Source organism: Perna viridis, chromosome 8 (assembly GCF_037379345.1).
Source record: "Perna viridis isolate PV_CMFRI_1.1 ecotype Kerala chromosome 8, ASM3737934v1, whole genome shotgun sequence".
Classification (NCBI taxonomy): domain Eukaryota; kingdom Metazoa; phylum Mollusca; class Bivalvia; order Mytilida; family Mytilidae; genus Perna; species Perna viridis.
The window spans coordinates 3,487,372-3,508,842 of NC_142452.1; the positions used below are offsets into that span (position 1 = coordinate 3,487,372).

The 21,471-nt window shown below is 33.9% G+C and overlaps 1 protein-coding gene across 2 annotated transcripts; it reads left to right on the plus strand.

Moving 5' to 3' along the window:
- The first annotated feature begins 4,199 nt into the window (after positions 1-4,199).
- On the plus strand, positions 4,200-20,743 carry LOC148608975 (vesicular glutamate transporter 2-like). 2 transcript variants are annotated; one of them, XM_088541635.1, is made up of 12 exons: positions 4,200-4,648; positions 13,275-13,393; positions 14,880-14,997; positions 15,687-15,774; positions 16,082-16,168; positions 16,923-17,056; positions 17,405-17,554; positions 17,829-17,955; positions 18,266-18,376; positions 18,946-19,073; positions 19,365-19,449; positions 19,809-20,743. In XM_088541635.1, the coding sequence occupies exons 1-12, from the start codon at positions 4,367-4,369 to the stop codon at positions 20,039-20,041; spliced, it is 1,662 nt and encodes a 553-aa protein (XP_088397761.1). In that variant the 5' UTR covers positions 4,200-4,366; the 3' UTR covers positions 20,042-20,743. The 2 variants fall into 2 exon arrangements, with proteins under 2 accessions (XP_088397761.1, XP_088397760.1); XM_088541634.1 differs by lacking the exon at positions 4,200-4,648 and adding an exon at positions 8,904-9,343.
- The last annotated feature ends 728 nt before the right edge of the window (positions 20,744-21,471 follow it).

Genomic DNA, 21,471 nt, shown 5'->3' on the forward strand with positions numbered 1-21,471 from the left:
TTACAATGGCACCTAGACCTAGATAGTTGCGGTAATACTGAGGGTTTTGGGGTAAAATGAAAAAGATAACCTCTACCTCACCGAAAAATCGCTTAAATTGACATATTTTTCCATGTCAAAACCCCTAGAGTATTTATGCTTCAGTAAAAATGGCTAATTTTGGTATTTTCTGTTTAGTATTATAATCACAATTAATACTTCAGGGGTTGATGAATTTTGGCGATTTTCGTAGTCAGAATTTATCAAAAAATGCAAAAAAAACCCCCGGGATTTTCGAATTTTCGGTAAAAAATCACATTAATTCGACTCTTAAATTTATTGCCCAACTAAAACGTCTCAAATTTGGTGTCGATCGATAAATAATTCAGTGTTCTATAGCTTCCACATGAGCCCAAGTAATGAATATGTAAACTTTTCCTAGTCAAAATAGGTGGAATATTGCCACCCCTACCCATGAAAAAAATACCTCAAAATAACTAAAACTAACTACATCTCAGAGGCAGTGCGTCAACTTACGGATGAAATATTTCATAGAAAGCTACCCAGCGACCCTACTAAATGTTTTAGAAAAAAAAATACTTCAGAATTGAACAAAATGTGCAAGGATGGAAGCATAATTGAAGAACAGTTAGAATACCTAAAACCAGAGGATCCAAGACCCGGACGTTTTTACCTGTTGCCTAAAATTCATAAAAAAGATATTCCTGGACGACCCAAAGTTTGTACTAATAGTCATCCGACCGAAAAAAAAATCTGAATTTGTTGATTACCATCTCAGACCCCCTGTTCGAAAGATCCCGTCATATTTACAAGACACCACGGCTTATTTGAGAAAAAAATGGAATCAATGAATCCTCTACCTCCTGAAACACTTCTGGTCTCCCTTGATGTCAGTTCACTCTATACTAATATCCCACACGATGACGGTATAGATGCTTGTAGAGAAGCTTGGGACTCACGAGATATTTTGGACCCCCTACTGACTGCCTAGTTAATCTACTCACTTTAGTTTTGAAGGGTAACAACTTTACTTTCAACGACGAACACTATCTCCAAATCAATGGAGCAGCTATGGGAACGAAAATGACTTCTTCATGGATAAATTGGAAAATCAAATAATTTCAACACTTTATCGAAACCCTCTTCTTGGTTTCGATTCATCGATGATGTCGACATGAAATAGAATGAGAAAATTTTATCGCACATGCCAACAACGCTCACACATCAATCAAATTCACTCATGAAATTTCTGACACCAAAATTACATTTTTTGATACTACTACGTCTGTAAGAGACGGTTAAATGTCTATGGATCTTCACAGCAAACTCGCTGATAGTTACCAATACCTGTCTCTCAATAGCTGTTAACAAAAACATTGTACTAAAAGAATACCATACAGCTAGGCTCTTCGAATTCGGCGCACTTGCTCATATGACGATACCACTAAAAACGTCTAGATGAACACCGAGGTCATTTGTTATCGCGTGGCTACAAATCAACAGAGGTAGATCGGGGATTTGAACGTGATAACAACATCAGCCGAAATGATCTCCTCGAGTACAAACCCAAGAAAAAGAATGAAAGGGTTCATTTTGTGCTGACTTTCCATCTTGCCTTTGGGGAAATTCTCCCAGCTACTTCATTCAAATTGGGAAGCCATTCAAAAACATCCTAAGTTCTCCACAGTCTTGCCTGAGGCACCTGTTCTGGCATTCCATAGACCTAGGTATCTAAGAGATGAGAACAGAGATTTCATCTCAGCCCGAAGAAAATACAATGGGTCAGTGTTAACCATGTGGAGATAAAAGATGCAAGCCCTGTACTCAGATACTGCATACCCAAACGTTTAAAAGCTACTGCACTGGAAAGGAATACGCCATTTTTTGCAATGTGACTTACAAAACCGAAAACATCAAATACCTTCTCCGGTGCCGATGTTGTATGCAGTACGTTGGCGAGACAGAACAACCTTTCAACAGGCGAATGAATGGTCATAGCAGTGACTACAAATGTAAACCAGACCTTCCCCTAAGTCGCCATCTGAGATCTGCCGGACACACCTATGGATGTTCTCCACAACATTGTTATTTCGATCATAGATCATAATAACAACTGGTCAAAAAGTAAAAGAGTGTCTCGGAAAAGCTTTTGGATGAAAAAATTACAATTTCTCCAGATGGAATTAACTGGAAAAAATAATTCATTGTTAGGTCCTGGTCTTAAGCTGGTACAGTGCTATGCTAGACATCAGTACGCTGTACTGCTATAATTTTTCTTAATTTTTTTCCAAATTTAATTCATTTCTAGTTTTTGATAAAAAAAACTCCTGGTCTCGTTCAGATTCCTTATCATTTGCTTATGTGTGCCTTTGCTAAAGGTACAATCAACCAAAGCGTGACTCCGCTTGAGAATCAATGTTTTGATCTTGAATTTTGTTGGTTATATGATGAAGAAGGATATCGGTGATCCGAAATATTAAATGTAAAGTTTACCATCATTTGGTAGTGTTGAATATATTTGGACGTATATATATATATATTGCAAAGATTCTCTCTCTCTCTCTCTCTCTATATATATATATATATATATATTCAAGTCTAAACTACACCCCAACTCTAGAATCGATGCGAGGTTGCAAATTTGCAATGCACATTTGGTAGCTCTCAGCTGGATTCGAACCCCTTCTCTTTTCTGACATCTATGGCAACACCGCCTGCACTAAGTCCAACGCTCTAGACCACTCGGCCAACTTGGCTATATAAAAAATATAGCTTTCGTTAACTGAGTGATACTTCCTCGTAAGTAAATGTAGAGCGCGAACATTAGCACATAATGTAACTGAACAGGACAACCTCTGATGGTCTACAAATACAGCCACACCAAGTCTATAATACATATGAGAAGTCTAATTGTGTGAGGCTACAAATTGAAACAGGGAAGACAGTGGAAACTTACAGAAGGGCCTAAAAAATTCCCAACGATGTTAGAACTGTCAAATTTGCAAAGCAAATTTTTGGTCGTTCCCTCCGCGGGACTCGAACTCGTACCGCTGTGACATCAATGACAACACCGCCTGCACATAGTCCAGCGCCCTAGACCACTCAATGCACTGTTTTGTATTTATAGTTACAATACAATAAAAAAACACACAAATGAATGTATTAAGTTACATCTTTCTTTTCCATATTTATAGTATAATTAAACCAGGTAAACGATTCAGGCTCTTGAGAGCATCTTGCTTTGTTTTATTTTATAGTCAAATAACTTAAGGTATACGAAGGCAAATTTGAATGAGGGTTTATGGACTTATCATTTTTTGCCGGGAGGAGGCTGGTCATTTAAAAAATCTAACTAATTTTTGCTTGGAACCTCCTTTTGAAATTGTAAAATGACCACAGTACTTAATATAAACCCCCCTTTTTCAGACAGGTATTAAAATATGATGTATTTCAACACTCTTGGTATGAAGTGTGCACTGTAGATATATATATGATGTATCTACACATATTAAGGTCTATGGTGTAATATCCAGCAATAAAAAAATTATTCCTCATCGCAAATTAAAAAAAATATGAATCCCACTTTCTACATAGAAATCAAAATAGATGCCCCCACCACACACACACACACATATTTTGACCAGTCCCACACCACACCACACCACCCCATCCCCCTCCTTGCTGATGAAAAATACGAAATATTCTTATACCAAATAAAAGACTGTTCTCCATTTTGCGTCATAAAAATGTAGTATAGAAAGTATGTGCGTTGATAAATGCAACACTTTATTTAAATATTTTTACACATTTTATGATTATATGTTAGTATTCGTGGTGGATCGATGAAGAATCAAATCAAATGTAAAATTTAATTTGAAATAACGATTTCAAAGTACATGTGTTACACATATTATAATTAAATTTAGATATTGCTTCCAGCCAATCCAGGATTAAAGTCATTGCTTAAGTATTATTATTATTTCCATGTTTATGTACTGTGGCTTTCAACTTGTTTCAAAACCACTGAGACAATATTTGTGATGAAATGGACTAGATTCGTGACTTTTAAATATCTGTCAGTATTGCTGATAATTTAGACAAGTTTATTATTTTAAATAATGAGCTATTATGACGTGTTTTACAATTATATATGGTTAGATACATATTTTTGACATTTTGTTTATTGGTACATTGCTCAGTGATAGAAGATCCAACGATTGTGTGACAGATGTTTCCTTGCCATATAAACTGATGATCGAGAAGATTTCAGTACAAAGCCAATTGTAATGTGATGTTTTGGTCGATGACACTTTCTTATGTGCTTTTCAACTTAGATATAACTTTGAAAGAGTGAAAATGACTTGATATGGACAAAAACTTACTAATGTACAAGAGAACACCACCGAAAGATTCCGGGGAAGTTCCAGACAAGCGAAACATCATGGCAGAGGAAGATGACTTAAATTGGAATTCCAAAAAGAAGCTGCCGTGTGATGATGTCTACCTCCCGAAGCGTTACTTGACAACTTCATTCACTGCCCTGGGTATGTTGTTGGCCTATGCCATGAGGACCAACCTTGGAGTGACAGTTATTACCATCTTAGATAGTTATGTCCACACTAAAGTACACCACAGCGCCAGAGATCATGTAAGCATCAGTAATACATTTTGACTAGCTTAATCCCCGAATCTTTGCGATTATACGTACAATACATTCATAAACTTCCTTCAATCGATTGGATCATACATCGACACTTTCAATTAATATTTTAATTAAATTATGGAAATAATGTACCCGTATATTGTAATTATTGTGTCACTCTAAAAAGATATTTTTACGCACTTCTGACTCGACCTTTTACCTTCCTTACAATAACATAACAAATTTCAACCTACGCTAAGCAAAGTAAATTATACTGAAGGCCGTACAACCGGTCATATTTTCTGGTATCTTGTTATGTTGTTTTTGGTGTGATTTTATTTGTGTAAATATACTAAATAATTAAGCCTTTTAAGTCAAAAGATGTTATTTGCACAACTTTCGAACTTTCAATTAAGTTTTGTCGGTATTCTAGACAAGTATCCCATTTTCCACAGTTGACAGCATAGAAGGCCTAAACTTGAAATGGAATCTTTCAAATGAATGTTGTTTGTTGATGAGAACAAAATGCTTGAGTCGATTTTTTGAACAATTATTACGGTCGTTGTTCAACATCATTACGGTTTGGTCCTCAAATCATTAAATGTTGTGTTGCTGTTGAAAAGAAAATAAAACATTTCAAAGCCTGCAGTTAAGTTTATTAAGTAAAGCTTGTATTTTACTTGTGCCCCCAACGTAAATACCATATAATGATAGACCCACTACAGATTATATCATCATGTAAAAATAACACTCTAAATAGATTGTAATTGGCCTTAAATGTACATAAAGTGGATGAAATATTCCAAAAAGGCGCTTATTTACGAGTTTAATAGACCAAAATATCACACGGCTGAATTTGGTGGCATCTTGAAGGTATTAAAAAAGCGCTTCGATGTGACCCTGTCGTAGAAGTTTTCTATGGCGTAATTTACGAAAAGGGTAGGTCAAAGGTCAGCATCCAGGCTCATCTGCACATTTTTCTCAATCTATTTGAAACCGTTTGACTTTACCTGACGAAATTTGCATATAGTTCTACCGAGGCATCCATGTAGATTCTCAAATAGTCAAATATTATGTTTGTGTTTTATTGCCAAATATGCCCATACCAGGAAGACTCTAGAAATTCGGAAATTTGAATACAAATGCAGACATTTTGCTTTTATTTTTTTTTACTTTTGTAAGGTAATGCATTTAATGGTATATCAAGAGGAAAGTTTGGATGAAATCCTCAAAAAAAGGCAGCAAGTGTGATGACAAAAACTTACCGTCAGATTACATGTTCAGCAAATCAGGGTTTTGTTTATGTTTTCCAGTTTTATTCTATATTTTTTTCAGTTTTGTTCCAATTTTTAAAAAAGGCAGATTGGAATTTATGTTATCAAAACCATTCACATGAAACATCATATGCTCAGATATATTTAAACGTATTTAAATGCAGTAGAGATTAATTTTTGTTAGTTTGTTAGATATATCAGTTATGATTACAATCTTCAGTGTATTTACTGTACTAGATTATATTCAAAAATTACATATAAATAAAATCCGTTAATTTTTTTTTCATTGCATGTTCACAACAATGTTTTATTATTGTCGTCGGATTTAATTCTGATCTCATGCTAATGTAATGGTCGTGATTTATATCATTCTTCAGTTACCTTCAAAGCCTTATCTCTCTGTCTAAGTCAAAGTCAAGCAGGTTCAACGAAAATGACACTAATGAGACCTTGACGTTGACATCAATTTTTCGAAAATTGCACCTCAGGAAACTTCTGACAGACCTTAATCGAAGCGCCTTTTGAATACCTTCAAAATGATCACCAAATTCAGCCGTGTGGTATTTCGGTCCGATATTGTTCCCGTAATATATTAGGTAAGTGTTCGTCCTCAACGTAAATATTATAAGTGAGCTACCACAGTTGATTTTATCACTTAATAAAAATAACAGTGTTCATTGATGGTAATTTACTCTAAATGTACACACACATTTATACATATATATATATATATATATATATAGAAGGGTCTGAAAAATTCCCAACGATGTTAGAACTGTCAATTTTGCGGAGCAAATTTGTGGTCGTTCCCTCCGCGGGACTCGAACTCGTACCGCTGTGACATCTATGGCAACACCGCCTGCACCAAGTCCAGCGCCCTAGTCCACTCGGCCAGGTAAGCTATGTCCTAACATCGTTGGATATATATAGCCTATGTGGCCGAGCGGTCTAGACCGTTGGACTAGTAAACAAGTAAAAAAATAAATTCTATACATTGTGTGTGACTTGAATCCATTAGGTCGTAAAAACTTATTTTCGCGATTTCTTTCTTTTGCGTTTTGCTGTCGTTGGCTAATTTCGCGAACATTCAATTTCGTGTTTTTAATAAAATAATTGCTGGAACATGTAAAGAAAGTGTCTAAGTATGCTTTTTGCGACTGTTTATTTTTGCGATAATTCTACGTCCGCGAAAGTCGTGAAAATAAATTGCTCGCGAAAATTAGTTTACAGTAGTTGTAATAACATTTTAATTTCTTTTTAGTAGAGTCAGAGTTGCTCAGTTACTTTTGTGACTTTGTATGCATTATTTTAGTTGATTTATGTTTTTGGTCGTGTTTGTTTTTCCATGTCTGGTCTTTATCCCTGGATTACATTCTTTTGATTTCCGCTAGAATATTGGTTCCCTTGGTTACTCTTTAATTCAAATCTTTACTTAAATGTATTTATAGGTTTCATAATGAGTGGAAGTTGACTATCGTACAATATGAATTCGAATTATTTAAATTTAACGTCATAACAAACGAGCATCTGCGAGTTTAGTAGAACAAACGACCGAATCATAGAAAATTGTCCAAGGATTTAAGATATAGCTAATAGGTACATATAGGTCAATATTGCCGTAAGATATAAAAAAAAAAAAAAAACGTCCATGAGTAATAAATACGATAAAAAATAAATACTACAAAATGCATGTTTTACTGCTTTTTGAGCAATTGTATTGTGGTTGTTGTGTACTCTAAGTTTATAACAACAGCGACCTAAACCTAATTCGACAGCGAGAGTTGAATCGTTAATGATACCATATAATGTCTCAATTAAATAGTTTGGTTTACTTGTTGCGGTAAGTTTAACCGTATGAATCCATTTACTCTATTTCTGCCCCGGATTTGTGTCTCATTGGTGTAAATACCCATTTTCCTTCTTATTATCTATCCCTCTCAAAACATCCTTTAATATTTCATCCCATTCCAGTTTTGCAAATAGCTGTTTCATAAAAGCATATTTTCGCTATTCCTTTGAATGTGAATACTTGTGACAACATATACTTCTTTTACAATATTTTTGTATACGACCGCAAACGTTTGCAGTTGTATAGTATGATGCTGTCGTCGTCGGCTGCGATCGTCACCCGGCGTCCATAGACATTTTGGTGTCCGGACAATAACTTAAATGTAAATGTATAAATCTTTTTCATATTGTACGAGGTGTCATGCCACACAAGGAAAACTGGGCTTTTTATGGAGATTGTAACTTGAAGTTTAGGAAATACGGACCAAAAAGGGTTGAGAAACAAGCATTGTCACAATGTCCGGTCAATAACTCGAATCTAAGTGAATAAATTTCTTTGATTGTTTTTCATAAGATGGCCTATGATTGATTTTGGGGGTTGAAACTAACATTTGTATGACTAAGGGGCATGAAAGGGTACATTTGGATTCTGACCAAATTGTTATCCTTTGCAAATATTTTTGCAATCCGGCATAATTCAGAGATATATCAAGCTTGAATGGTGCGTTCATACTGCCCCCCCCCCCCATTGTTCATTTGTTGACTTATTCGATAGAGGAATTCTTAATAATATATGTGCATGATTGAAAAGGATAATTTAAACTCTTACTGTTTCATATATGATTCATATACCCTTTAGGTTTGCGACTTAGTTTCTGTATTTAGATTTGAGTTTTGTGTATATATATATATGTCTTCTTCTATTACATCTTATGTGTTATGGTTTGCACTCCTTTGTGGTGCTGCTTACTACTTGTATTTGTCTATATATCTATGCAATTTAAAGTTTATATTTTTTACTTTTACGTATATGTATATGTATGCATGTATCAAGTAATTTCTACGTTGTCGTTGTCATGCTTCATGTCACCTCAATCCGTTAAAAATTTCCAGTGCGGCATCGAAGAAGGTGATTGTAATTTATCTCCCATTGCTTTCTCTATAGAACTAACGTGTGTGTCATTTTGTTACATAGTTGCCTACTGAGATACTAAGCCGCAATGTATGTCACCATACTTTTGTTAAAGTCAATACATGTTGTAAAATTATTAGTAATCCGATTTCTATATGCGGATATTATTTCTGTGTAACATGCATTGATGAATGAATCTAAATAAACCTCCTAATGGATACAAAACAAAGAAATGTGGAGTTAACAGAAGGGTCAAAGGAAAATCCGGATTTATCCAAAGACGATATCATGAAGAACAGTGTATGTAGAAGATGTTGTTCTTTCGGAAATTCTTCCCCACGATGGTGTTATATCCCCGTTCGTTATATTGTAACCGTGCTGGCAGGGATAGGAATGATGTTAGTATATGCTATGAGAATTAATTTGGGTGTGACTGTGATTCTTATTTTGGATTATGCTCCTCACACAAAAGTGGGAACTCCAGAGGCTAAGGAGGCTATCTGGCATGTAAGTATCACCCCCTAAAAGTTAACAACCGAAATAAATGAAGCAACTATATAACTGTTGAATGTTCTACCCTTAAATTTATTAAGGTCCATATAAACAAATTAAAAACCTTTCATTATTACATTTTCCTTTTTGCCCCCCCCCCTTTTCCTTATGATTTTTTGGATCGTGACAAAACAAATAACAGCCTAGTATAAAAAGTAATGGCCAAATACCTCAAAATTGAGGTTTTATTTTAACTAACTTTTACAATGTACACCGCTTTGCATATATATACTTGGTTTTGGGAGAAAATGTCATTTAGGGCAAGGGGGGGGGGGGGTGGTCGTGTGGGAGACTTGGCAATGGAATCACAATACATTTATTTCTTTCCATTTATTCCAAAACTAGATGATGACGTCATTTGTACATCAAACATTTTAACACCTTACGAGAAGGTATTTTTTCCATGTTATTGAGTCGTTATTTGCAAAAACCTGTTACATGTATAATTTGTCTGCATCAAACCAGTTAACATCTAATTGATCAAGTTATGTGTGATAAGCTGAGTCACATATTATATTAATTAAGCTTCTATCTGGCGGCGCATCGTCTGAATTTATACAGCGGTTTTAAATTTTTCGAAGTCTTATAGCAAAACTATAAAACGGTACCTGAATAGAAATGAATCAGATTTTGTCAAATTTCAGTGTTTGCGTGGCCAGTGTATATGGTTTCCATTAGTTCATTCATTAGGTTGCTCTTCTTTTTTTTCTTTCTTGTTTATATGATCGCAAAAGAAAAATAATGTTCGTTTAATGTTATGGCACAGTCGTCATGTTTGGACACTTCGTTTCCGTGCGGTTGACCATTTACTATGAAATTTTGATATGATTTTACTAACCACTGAAGAGAATATTCCTATACAATTTGGAGTTTGTGGTCCTTTGCCGTTTTAGAGAAAAGGGTCCCAATAAGGTTTAAATAGATATTTTGTTAAAACCCATGTAGAATGTTTGTTTTTTTCCCGATTTTGAATATTCCTTTTTCATTGTGTTCCTTATTTAATTCTAGTAAACAAATGTACCAAGCAGATTTGATGGGTTTTGGACCGTTTTCGAATTTTAAAGGATCTAAGTGGCTACACCACCATAAAAATCTACTTTTGTTTTTGGTCCGATTTCGAAAATACTTTTTTAAATTCCTAATGAAAATCCCTGCCTGAATGCGTATTTCAATTAGATTTCAGATATCTTTTATTGTTTTCGAGTTATAATTGGTCATAGGAACCACACCCCAAAAATGGACTTTATTATTTTATTGTCTGATTTTTTTTTTTTAAATTTCAAATTTTGTGCAATATAGTTTCCAAACCATTTGTTGTGTCCATATTGAATTGTAAGTCCGTATACTTAAGGAGGTAGGCCTAGGGTGAGGGACACAACTCTTACACAATCATTGGAACGTTTGTTTTCAGCATTTTATATCAATATTATGTAAGCATCAAACTAACTTGGGACTGGTTTCATTCTTGTTCATATGATAGCTTGATAGGCTTTGGTGAAATTGAATTTGATAAAAAAACATATCGCAAATTTCAAGTTATGTCCCTTACACTAGGTCTACCTCCTTAAGTATATCAAAAACTAATATTCTCTCCTCACTATCCCCCTTTTCAGGGTTCGACCATTGAGGTTGTATCATGCTGCGCTCCGCAAAGCTTTTATTTTCTAGAAGAATAGTGCAGTTTGATCTTTAATTCATTTATTTGATTGTCCTAATTTCCCGAGACCCTACAATCCTCCCCCTTTTTAATTTAAATATTGTTAGGAAAATAGAACTAATATATGAACGAGTCAAAATATAAATATCAGTGATATTAAACTTTTTTAGAGTTGAAGAATATCAACAGTAGGTAGTAAAGATCTCCCTCCTGCTTATCTTCCTAATTACAGTCAATTAAATGTCAGCATATTTGTATCTGTCAATAATTTTAGAGCTGGGTTAATCCATGCAAATAACGCTGCGTAGCTGGGTCTGCTTATTGTTTTTCCAAGCAACGTTCGATGTTACTCCTATACTTTACTTTTTTACAGCTATCAAAGAGGGTCGTCAGTCTCACCACGATACTTGTTACTCTCGTAGTGGTGTCAATTTAACGTGGACTCTGAAAATTTCTAAAAGTCTTCAGGAAACACACAATTCTAGATTATTATTATATTAATTATAATAGCTCTTTATACTACTATTCCTCATACTTAAATCCCGACTCAAAAACATAATACATCGTTGTTACACTAAAAAAGGTTGAGCACCTAGATACGAATACGTAGTATTTTGTGTAGAGATTCTCTATTATACTTCGAAAATAAAATTCCAAATAATCTTCTAAATATACCGAAAAGGGTCGACAACAACGTATTTTTCCAGTGTTGTGGACGTATTTTACAACAGACGGTCGGCATATCGATGAGAAGAAATTGTGTTCTGTTACTTGCAGACCCATTATTCCATTCTTAAGAGGATGACTTTATAGCTGATCCAAAAGAAGGACACGTCGTTCGGCCGGATCCTTTGATCGCAGTTTTGCCATAGGATTTGAATAATCCTGGAGGTTGGGATTTTATACATCGGATCTACCCGAAAGTACTTGAGATAAAGAATAGTACTACAAAGACAGCCTCATACCTTGATGTACTCTTAGAGATGGATTGAAAGGAAAAACTCATGACTAAACTATACGACAAAGGCGACGACTCCTCTTTCGGTATCGTCAACTTCCCTTTCATATGTGGCAACACCCCTTTAGCACCATCGTATGGAGTTTTCTTATCACAACACATACATTACATCAAAGCTTGTCGAAACTTTACGTGGAAATTTTGTACTGTGCTAGATTTCTGGAACAATTAGGCTTCTGGAATAGGATTATGTAGTTACAAGATGAAAGGCGTCACTGCAAAAATTTCATGGTCGTCACAATGAACTCGTAGATCATTATGGCGTATCCAGCTGCCCCGTGAGAACGGATTTGTTCACCGTGTCATAGTTTTCTTTTTCTCTTTCGTCTGCCTTAGAAGTGACATCTTATTAGCAACTCGGTGGATGTTTCTAGAAACACTGCGGACGCTGACCCTGGTTCGTGCTCCCAGTTTTTATTGGAGTCCGAGTTGCTTATTTACTTTTGTTTCTTTGTACATGTAATTTTTATTATTTCATATTATTTATTGTGTGTGTCTATTTTCCCTGTCTAGTCGTTATCCTTGGATAATTTTCGTTTTATTACCGTTCGAATCCTGGTTCTCTGGACTTCCCTTTGTTAAGTATAATTTCTTCTCTGTCTTTCTAAACATAAAGATCTTATTTAATTGATGTGTATAAAATGGCCAGGATTAGGGAAACTAGTGGTACGTGATACTTTTCAGGTCATATCTTCGAGATGTTCGAGAATCTCCAAGCTTGAAGGGTGATAATGACCACGGTCTTATATCAATGTAATGTGAAAACAACGTTATGTATTTGTGACCTACTTCAAATGAATATAGTGTATTCGGATGATAATTAAAAACTACGATGTTGTAAATGTTATTATGGGAGAGACTATATGGTAATCAAAATAATACATTATTAGAATAACGTATTGTAATATTCTTCGTTTAATATATAGATGTTGAAGATATGAAAATGTCATCGCTGGTTATTTAAGGAGTGATAGCAGTTTATATTTCTATATAAATTATCTCAAAAACAAATTTTTTGTTACATATTCTTATTTTTTTTTTACATCGACGGCATAAACTTGTCGGACCCTTCCCCTTTAGTATTTTATTGTTTCCATGGCAATGGTGCATGGGTTTCGGGATATTTATGCTTTGTGGTCACTATTAAGTGAACGTTGTAACAGGTCTGCACTAATTACCATCATGCCATGGTATCTTTTAACGTCTTTCAGTTGCCAACTGTAGATTGGGATACCAGAGAAGTGGGATTTCTCCATTCAGCATTTTATATTGGTTTTATGATCACACATGTACCTGGTGGTTATCTGACGACTATTTGGCCAAGTCATAGGTATTTATATTCTCTCTTACTCTTGCTTTTGTTTAAATATATGATGTATCTTGTTCGTCAACATACGTGTCTTTCGCGAATCCAAATATAAACAACACGCGAATCTAAATTGTTGGTTAATAGTAGAATAATGCCTAAAATAATTGCTTATGAAGTTTTTGTTTTTATGATTCCCTCGCCAACATAGGTTGGAAGGTTTTATACCGTCTTTTCGTCCGTCCTTTATGCTGCAACATTCTTGTAAATATCAACAACCTTTTTTGACCAAACTAGATACGTACTTAGTCTATAAATATGTATTATTGAGTACATTCTAAACGATCAGACTTTTAAAGTTCAGATTAGAAGATTTTATTATGGAACATTCATGTGAACCCTTCAATGGACTATAGCTAAGCTTTGTCATGATTCTTAGAACAAAAAAAGGTACTTATGTTTTTTTTTTATTATTTGTTCTTTATTAATATTTACAACGTGTAAGAAACCAATACTGTGTCTAATATTAAGTCATGGTCCAGAATCAAAGATGATTTGATAGAAAAAGGATCAGGTATTGTGAAATGCAGAAAATGTACAATCATATAACCTTTATAAAAATATTAACACAGAGATCACCAAAACGTCTTCAATAAGTGTAAACACGCTTTCAAGTAAGCTCTTAAAGGCCCCGACAACTAAAGTAATACAATCTACAGAACGATGACACTCATTCAAAATAAACTAAAAAATCAAATAACGATACGAAGACACATTAATGACCACAATTGGGCGAAATCATTAGGACCGGATTAAAAAAGGGTTCATAATTGGCCCTACTATTTAGTATTCGATATCGTGGATATTTACCAGTCGGGGCATGTTTATCGTTCCAACACATTGATAGTTTTCTTATCCTTTATTTTAGCTCTTAATATCTGACTATTGAACTTTTACTGAAAGAGAAGAGTAAAACAAAGTTGCTTTTTATGATAAATATTGACTTGCCACACTTTTATCGCACGAAGACATATCGATCTCGCAACAGCTGGGAATACCAGTTACATTATGTTTTGTTTTATGAATTAAAACGTCTTGTCTTCTTTAATCTGTTAGATCTATCTTTTGTACTGTATATACATGTATCTTGAACTACCATTAAGAAGTATTATGTTCTAAATGTACAATGTGGTACCTGTTATTCAGGCCTTTTGTGCCGGATACATTACGTCTTTTTGAGGTTTATTTTTAAATGTTCGTACAAACTCATTTAAAAAAAATATATTTTTCCGACTTCATCTGCTGTTTTCAGAACATTTAAACAAAAATGTATAAACTTATCGTTTATCTATTCGTCAACTACTAACTCTGCAGTGTTGACTGCGAAAGTTAACAATTCTCTTGAAATCATATTTTTAAGTACATACTAACGACATTTGAGCTGAACTTCCCTTTTTGTCATTCTATACTAGTTATAGATGTGTAGTTTATTAGACATGATTTTTTGTAGAATATTTGGAGGTTCAATACTTCTGTCTGCTGCCTTGAATCTCCTGCTTCCCTTGTTCATTGAGGAGGTAGGATATATTGGCACATGCTCTGTCCGAATTTTACAAGGAATGGCTGAGGCAAGTGATTACTCTAGCATTTTTGTTTTTGGTTTACTTATTGGCATGCTTAATTAATATTTCAATGAATCCTATAATTCAAGAGGTATACTTATCTATATTTGTTCCTACAATCTTTTGAAAAAGTAGTTTATTATCTGTCATTTACAAATACATTGCTGGTTTTACTAGTTTAATTATGATATATTTGAAATACAAATTATGGAGTTAACTCTGCCTGGTCGGTACAGTCATTGTAGTATGTGATCGAATGATTGTATCAAAGGTTCAATATACTCCGTTGTATACACCTGATACAGATTTTTATGATCCAGCGATCTTTAATTTTGACGTATGAATTGATATAAAATTACGCTTAAATAATTTTTTTAACAGGATGATAATCTCATTAAATTTAATGAAGTAAAAATGTTCTAATAAAATTTTCTTGAAATAAATGTTTATTTTGAGGGAATGTTAGATAAAAATGGCTTTCATCTTTTCAAGTTTTAATAAGAATCCCTCTAAGTATGAAAATGTCATGTCTGGAAACTGCATGAGAATAAAATACGATGATGGCAGATTATGGAGTTTCAGACTAAATACAAAATAGACATCTTCTGTTTTCTAGAATGGCCCTTCTGAAGCTTGTCAGGTTTATGTTAATGTCTAGTTTCATCATGTTCCATTACACCATACTTTTACTTCAGGGACTTTTGTACCCGGCCTGTTATGGTTTACTTCGTCATTGGTCTACCACAAAGGAACGTGGACGTCTAGTGTCTGCAGTTCTTACTGGTATTTACTGATTTATACTTCATTTTTCAGATCTTAGAAATGATGTCAAATTCGAAGTCTCCTTACCAAGAAATATAACAAGCTGAGAGTAGACACATATCCATATTCAAAATTTATTAATGTCAATATTTAATATAAAGCATATTTGAGAAAGTTTAAAAGCAGTAGTCATTATTACCAAATACAAATGTTTTAACCAAAACCATACCAGTCAGTACATATTTTTCCTTCTTTTTTAATTTTCTATGTCACGTAGTACTATTGAATTTTCAACACGAACATTTTCGAACTTTGATATATGTTGCAGGTGGTTATGCTGGAGCCATTGTAGGATTTCCATTAGCGGGGTTCCTTACGCATTTTATAGGCTGGCAATACGTGTACTATGTGTGTGGTAAGTACATATAACAAAAGGGTACAGTATATATATGTTAAATAATAATAATAATAATAATAAATCCTTATTGCAAAAGCTAAGTACAAGCTACGGCAAATATCAGTAAGCAGTAGTGACATACAATGGCATAACAGTAATCATATCATAGAAACAATGTAATACATATGACATATGACAAACCCTAAATCATAAGATCTAGTGACTATTTATGATGGAATTTCTTTTTTTTTAACTCCCACGGAGGTAAAACATTATGTTCTTTAAAACAACAGTCTTAGCAACTTGAAGTTAGGAGTAGTTTGTTAATATTAGGCCAAGAATAGTAGAATCTTTGCAAATATTTAATTCTCAGTTGTCTATATGCTTGACACACAAGAACAAATGTTAGAATGTGTAAAAGTATTAACTGGGTATGTGTTACAGTTGAGTATTGAATGGATACATGTATAAGAGATATGTTAAGGCAAGTTAGCATCACAGTGTGTGTTACTTCATTTAATTCGGTTGTGAGGAAAACCCATTTTATAGGAACTATGGTATGTTCATCAACATGGTGGATACTCGTAGTACTAACAGATATTCTCTGTACACGTTACTAAAAAGACTATATAATGATAAATATGTGAGAATATACGATTATGACGCAATAGCATGCAATGCAATTTAATCACCACTGGTATAGTCACACCCAATGGAAAATGGAGGACCGAACGTCCTTCTGATAGATGACATATGTATTTTGTGTTTGTAGGCGGTGCATGTATTGTATGGTACCTGTTCTGGTTGTGTCTGGTGTACGAGAAGCCTTCCCATCATGCTTCTATCAGCGATGAGGAGTTCAAGTACCTCTGTGATGCACAAGGGGAAGATGTCATTGATTACGAAGTAAGAATTCAAATTGTCGGTCAATCATATATTATACTTTTGTTTTAGGGTTTTAATTGTCTTGGCTTTTTTAAACTTGTGTGTGTGATACCAGTTACTTAGTTTTCTTGATATTGGGAATTATATTGTGAATGCATTATATATTGTGAATAATGATTTAATGTAAGATATTATTGTTCGGATGTTTTGTATATATAATGTATATATAAAAGACTTTTTTATTTGAAAACTATAGCAGTTTAAATTCTGATAATGTACGGCATAAATATAATGTAGTTTTCTCCTACAGGCAAGCAAGAATTAAATTTCGGTTTTAACTTGACAAAAATATACTTGCTGTATTTACAGAATCTGGAGACCCCATGGGTTCGAATTCTAACGTCACTTCCTGTTATATCTCTTTGTGTATGCCATTTTGCTAGGAACTGGATTTTTGTTTTTATGCTGACAAACGAAGCATACTATCTGAACAGCTTTGGATCATTCTCCGTTGCTGAGGTATATTTTCCTAACCTGAAAATTGGATAAAAGTGTTTTGGCAGAGAGGGTTATTAATCAGTTTAAAGAAGTTTATAATAAGTGAAACGCTGTCAGACTTCGCCATTATTTAGCATCTTTCTGCATTCTATAATTGTATATGGTACTATCCTCATTGTTTACAACTTTTCATTGTCCTTCACAAACCATAATAGTTAACACTTGTCTATATGCATATTAACTGTACCCAATAGAGGATACATGCTACTTTAATTCATCAATTATTTCTTATTAGTCCGGATCATACGCTTCTATTCCACATATTGTTAAAGTGATAGTCGCCTTTGCCAGTGGTTATCTTGCCGACAAAATGTTGGGGAGCTGCTCCACTACAATGGTCCGAAAACTGTTAACAAGCATAGGTAGGTCACTCAGAAGGTTCAGGTTTATCTAATAAACCACAAAACGGAATAAACAGAGGAGATAAGAAGGCAATTGCTTTATATTGCTTCCTCAAGAGGCTATTGTAGGAATAGTTATCATTAGCAAATGATAAAACTTCTGCTTTAAAAGTCATAGTCAAGTTCTATAAATCTTTGCATAAATAGTACATTTAGTTAAAAATAAGACAATGTGTGGCGTCAGGATGACCACGCTCGAAAAACCAAAAACGCTGTTAGTCTGTTTTTAATTCACCTCTGATGTGTTCGTTAAACAGTCAGTATTTTTCAGGTTTTGGTTCAGTTGGAGTATGTTTTCTCGTTCTGACTTTTGTCAGATCTGGAACTACTGCAATAGTAGTTCTAAGTGTGTGTGCGGCGTTTTTCGCTCTTTCTATCTCAGGTGAGCATAAGTTTTTATAAGAGGAGAAACATGTAACACCTTCCAGACACTTCAAATAAGGTCTTGTATATGCTTGTATGGTGCGTAGGTCGGGACATAACCCAGTACGTTTGATGTTTACTTTGGACTATTTAAAATTTTTTACACACGCAATATACCTTGTTAAGTATAGGGCAAGCAGATACAATGTACGCAGTATACCTCAGTACTTAATGTGCAAGCCTTGGATATCTACAATTGTACTTCATGTTTATTTTGCAGAGTTTGATATGCTATGCCCGCGGTCCGTTGTGTCTATAGATCAACGTTCAAAAATTGTCTTCCCCAACAGCTCCGCGTTTGTTGTGTGGGGATATTCGGTGTGTAATGTATTTCAGTAATATCGGTACACACTTAACCACTTAAAAGAATACCTGATTTTGTTTTGTGCACTCTTTAACTTGTTAAAAATTTTCATACAGGCAGTAATCCTCAGAAGAACTCTTAATTAATGTTTGATCAATTGCGAATATTTGTTTTTGATAATCATATATTTTAATGCTTCATAAACATTTTTGTTGTTGTGAAAGGTTGGCAGATAAACCATTACGACCTCTCTACCCGTTATGCTGGAGTACTTGTTAGTATAACATCTGCCTTTGGTACGCTTGGTGCGATCATCGTTCCCATGGTTACTGGAGAGTGTACAAAGGACAGGGTACGTGGAGTTTTAGAATATGCCAGTCCCTGTAATCATTTTGTTACTATGTATAGCAGTAGGAAAATCTAAACATTTGAGGCTGAGTAAATAACTGATCTGAATGTTGAGCAATTAGAAGTCAATTATGATAGTGAATATTACCAAGCGTACTCTTTTAAATAATCGTTTTCTCCCAGAGAGTTTTTTACTTAGTTTGTAGAACCCATTTATTTTTTTTCATATACTAGAGAACCATTGCTATGTTTTCTTGGGATAATGTTTATTTTATTGTTTTTTGTATATTTTCAGACGCTAGAGAGTTGGGATGAAATATTCTTTCTTACCACTGGGTTGTTTTTATTCAGTGGAACATTTTTTGCAATATTTGGTTCAGGTTTGTAAACTTAAATACCTAAAAAGAGTTGAAAAAATACCACATTTCCTATTTATCTTATATTCTTGCTTTTCTTTTTACTATATTCAAATATGATATCGTTAGATGGTCCAGTTAACAACTAATTCAGAGAAATTCCTTCTATAGCAGTACATTCTTAGGAATGCTTTATATTTTAAAATAACTTTAGATTTAACTGGTTATAGTGTAAAATGGTATATACAAGTTTGACTGAAATTTTCCCGAACTTTTTATAATAGAATTTTTATATTTTAAGAATATTGTCTACTAGTCTTCTGAAGTGTTTCCAGGCAAAGTATACATTTTGTTATAATATAAACTGTACTCGTTTATTTTAGGCGATGAACAACCTTGGTCCAGATTGCCATCAAATATAGATTTAGTACAGAAAATAGATCCATTAGCTAGAAAACCTTATAAACCCTATATACAACAGACATCATATGGGTCCAATGGAATAACTGCCGATACAATTGATGGTACTGTCAGGGAAAAGGAGGATAATATTACAAAATTAGTTGATAGACTATCAAAACAATTGTCTGTTGATGATGTCAAGAAAGACAGTTGATTAATCTTCAATCAATTAGTTCTATAACTGCCAGCCTCAATCATGTGATCATTTAAATTGCTATGTCACGTGATGGAACTCATAAAGGAAGGTTTACCCTGGTAAAAAGTACAAATTTGGGTTAGAATATAGAGATAATATGTTAAGACTTGTATACTCACAAATTGAATTACTGTAGTTTTTTTAGTGACACACTGTTTCCTCCCTAATAAGGTTCCTAGTTGTAAACAATTACAAATAGAATCTATAATGATTTCTTTGTTGCCCTAGGTTATTAGAAAGCTTTCCTTGTACATCATTCAAAGGAAGGAATGTTCCTATTGTTAAATGTTGGAAGTTGGTAATCATGCCAGGATTGACTAATATAAACTTATCCATAAATGAGACAATGCTACCTTAAAATGGTATGTGATATGAGTAAACCCTATATAGCTGAAACCTTCTTTGTGAAGTAGTTAAACACATCTGTGTGTCAGATAACAGTTTATTCTGACTTAATTGGATCTGATTCATATACTGTATGCATGAAAGTAACAACTGTTATAACCTGGTACATATGAATGTGAAATGCTCAAACTATTTTCCATGTCTTTCCTTAGCACAGTTGTCGTTCTTGTTTATTTTTGTGCTAGTTTAACTGTACAGATATTGTTATACTGTAATTTATGTTGAGTTATTTATAATAAAGGAAAATAAAAGACATTTTCTGAATATTTACAGTCGGGTTCAAAACATGTACCGTACCTAAAAATATGGTATGATGTCATTCCTAGTTATTGCATATAAATTTGTGTCCGTTATCAATATTTGCAACTGAAAAGTTCGGCCACTGATGCCACACCTACTTTTGCAATCGATATGGAAGCAAAATGACAATGGATGTAGTGCCGCTCTGCAGTACCAAGAATGTAGCTCACTATATTGGGTCGTTTTCAGAATATCTGACCGCAAAATTTAGAGTCAAGTAGAGCAGACACACTGTAAAATATTCTGAATATCAACGTTCCAAATGACACTTTCATTCTAACAATCCTAGAAAATTTGATAGGATAACATATTTTCGGAACTAATATAGTGTTTTTATCATAATAAAGGCACATCCAAAACTAATGCTACGATCAAGGAATTTTCTAACTTTTGAATAGAATATACGAAATAACCTGGTTCACAGCAGTATTTTAAAAAGTGTAAACTGGTCCAAACCGGGTTATGAGTATAATCTGTTCAAAGATTAGAAAAAAAAACATTCCTTATAATTTAATTTCTACTGGATGACGGTCGAAATATTATTAATCAACTAATCGACGCTAATTACGTCATAGCCATAGCCAGGTTATACAAAATAACCTAGTTTGCTCAAAGAGAACTGACCAATCAGAAAGCTTGTTACAAATCAAATTAAATTATTCACTTATAAATATAAAGACCTT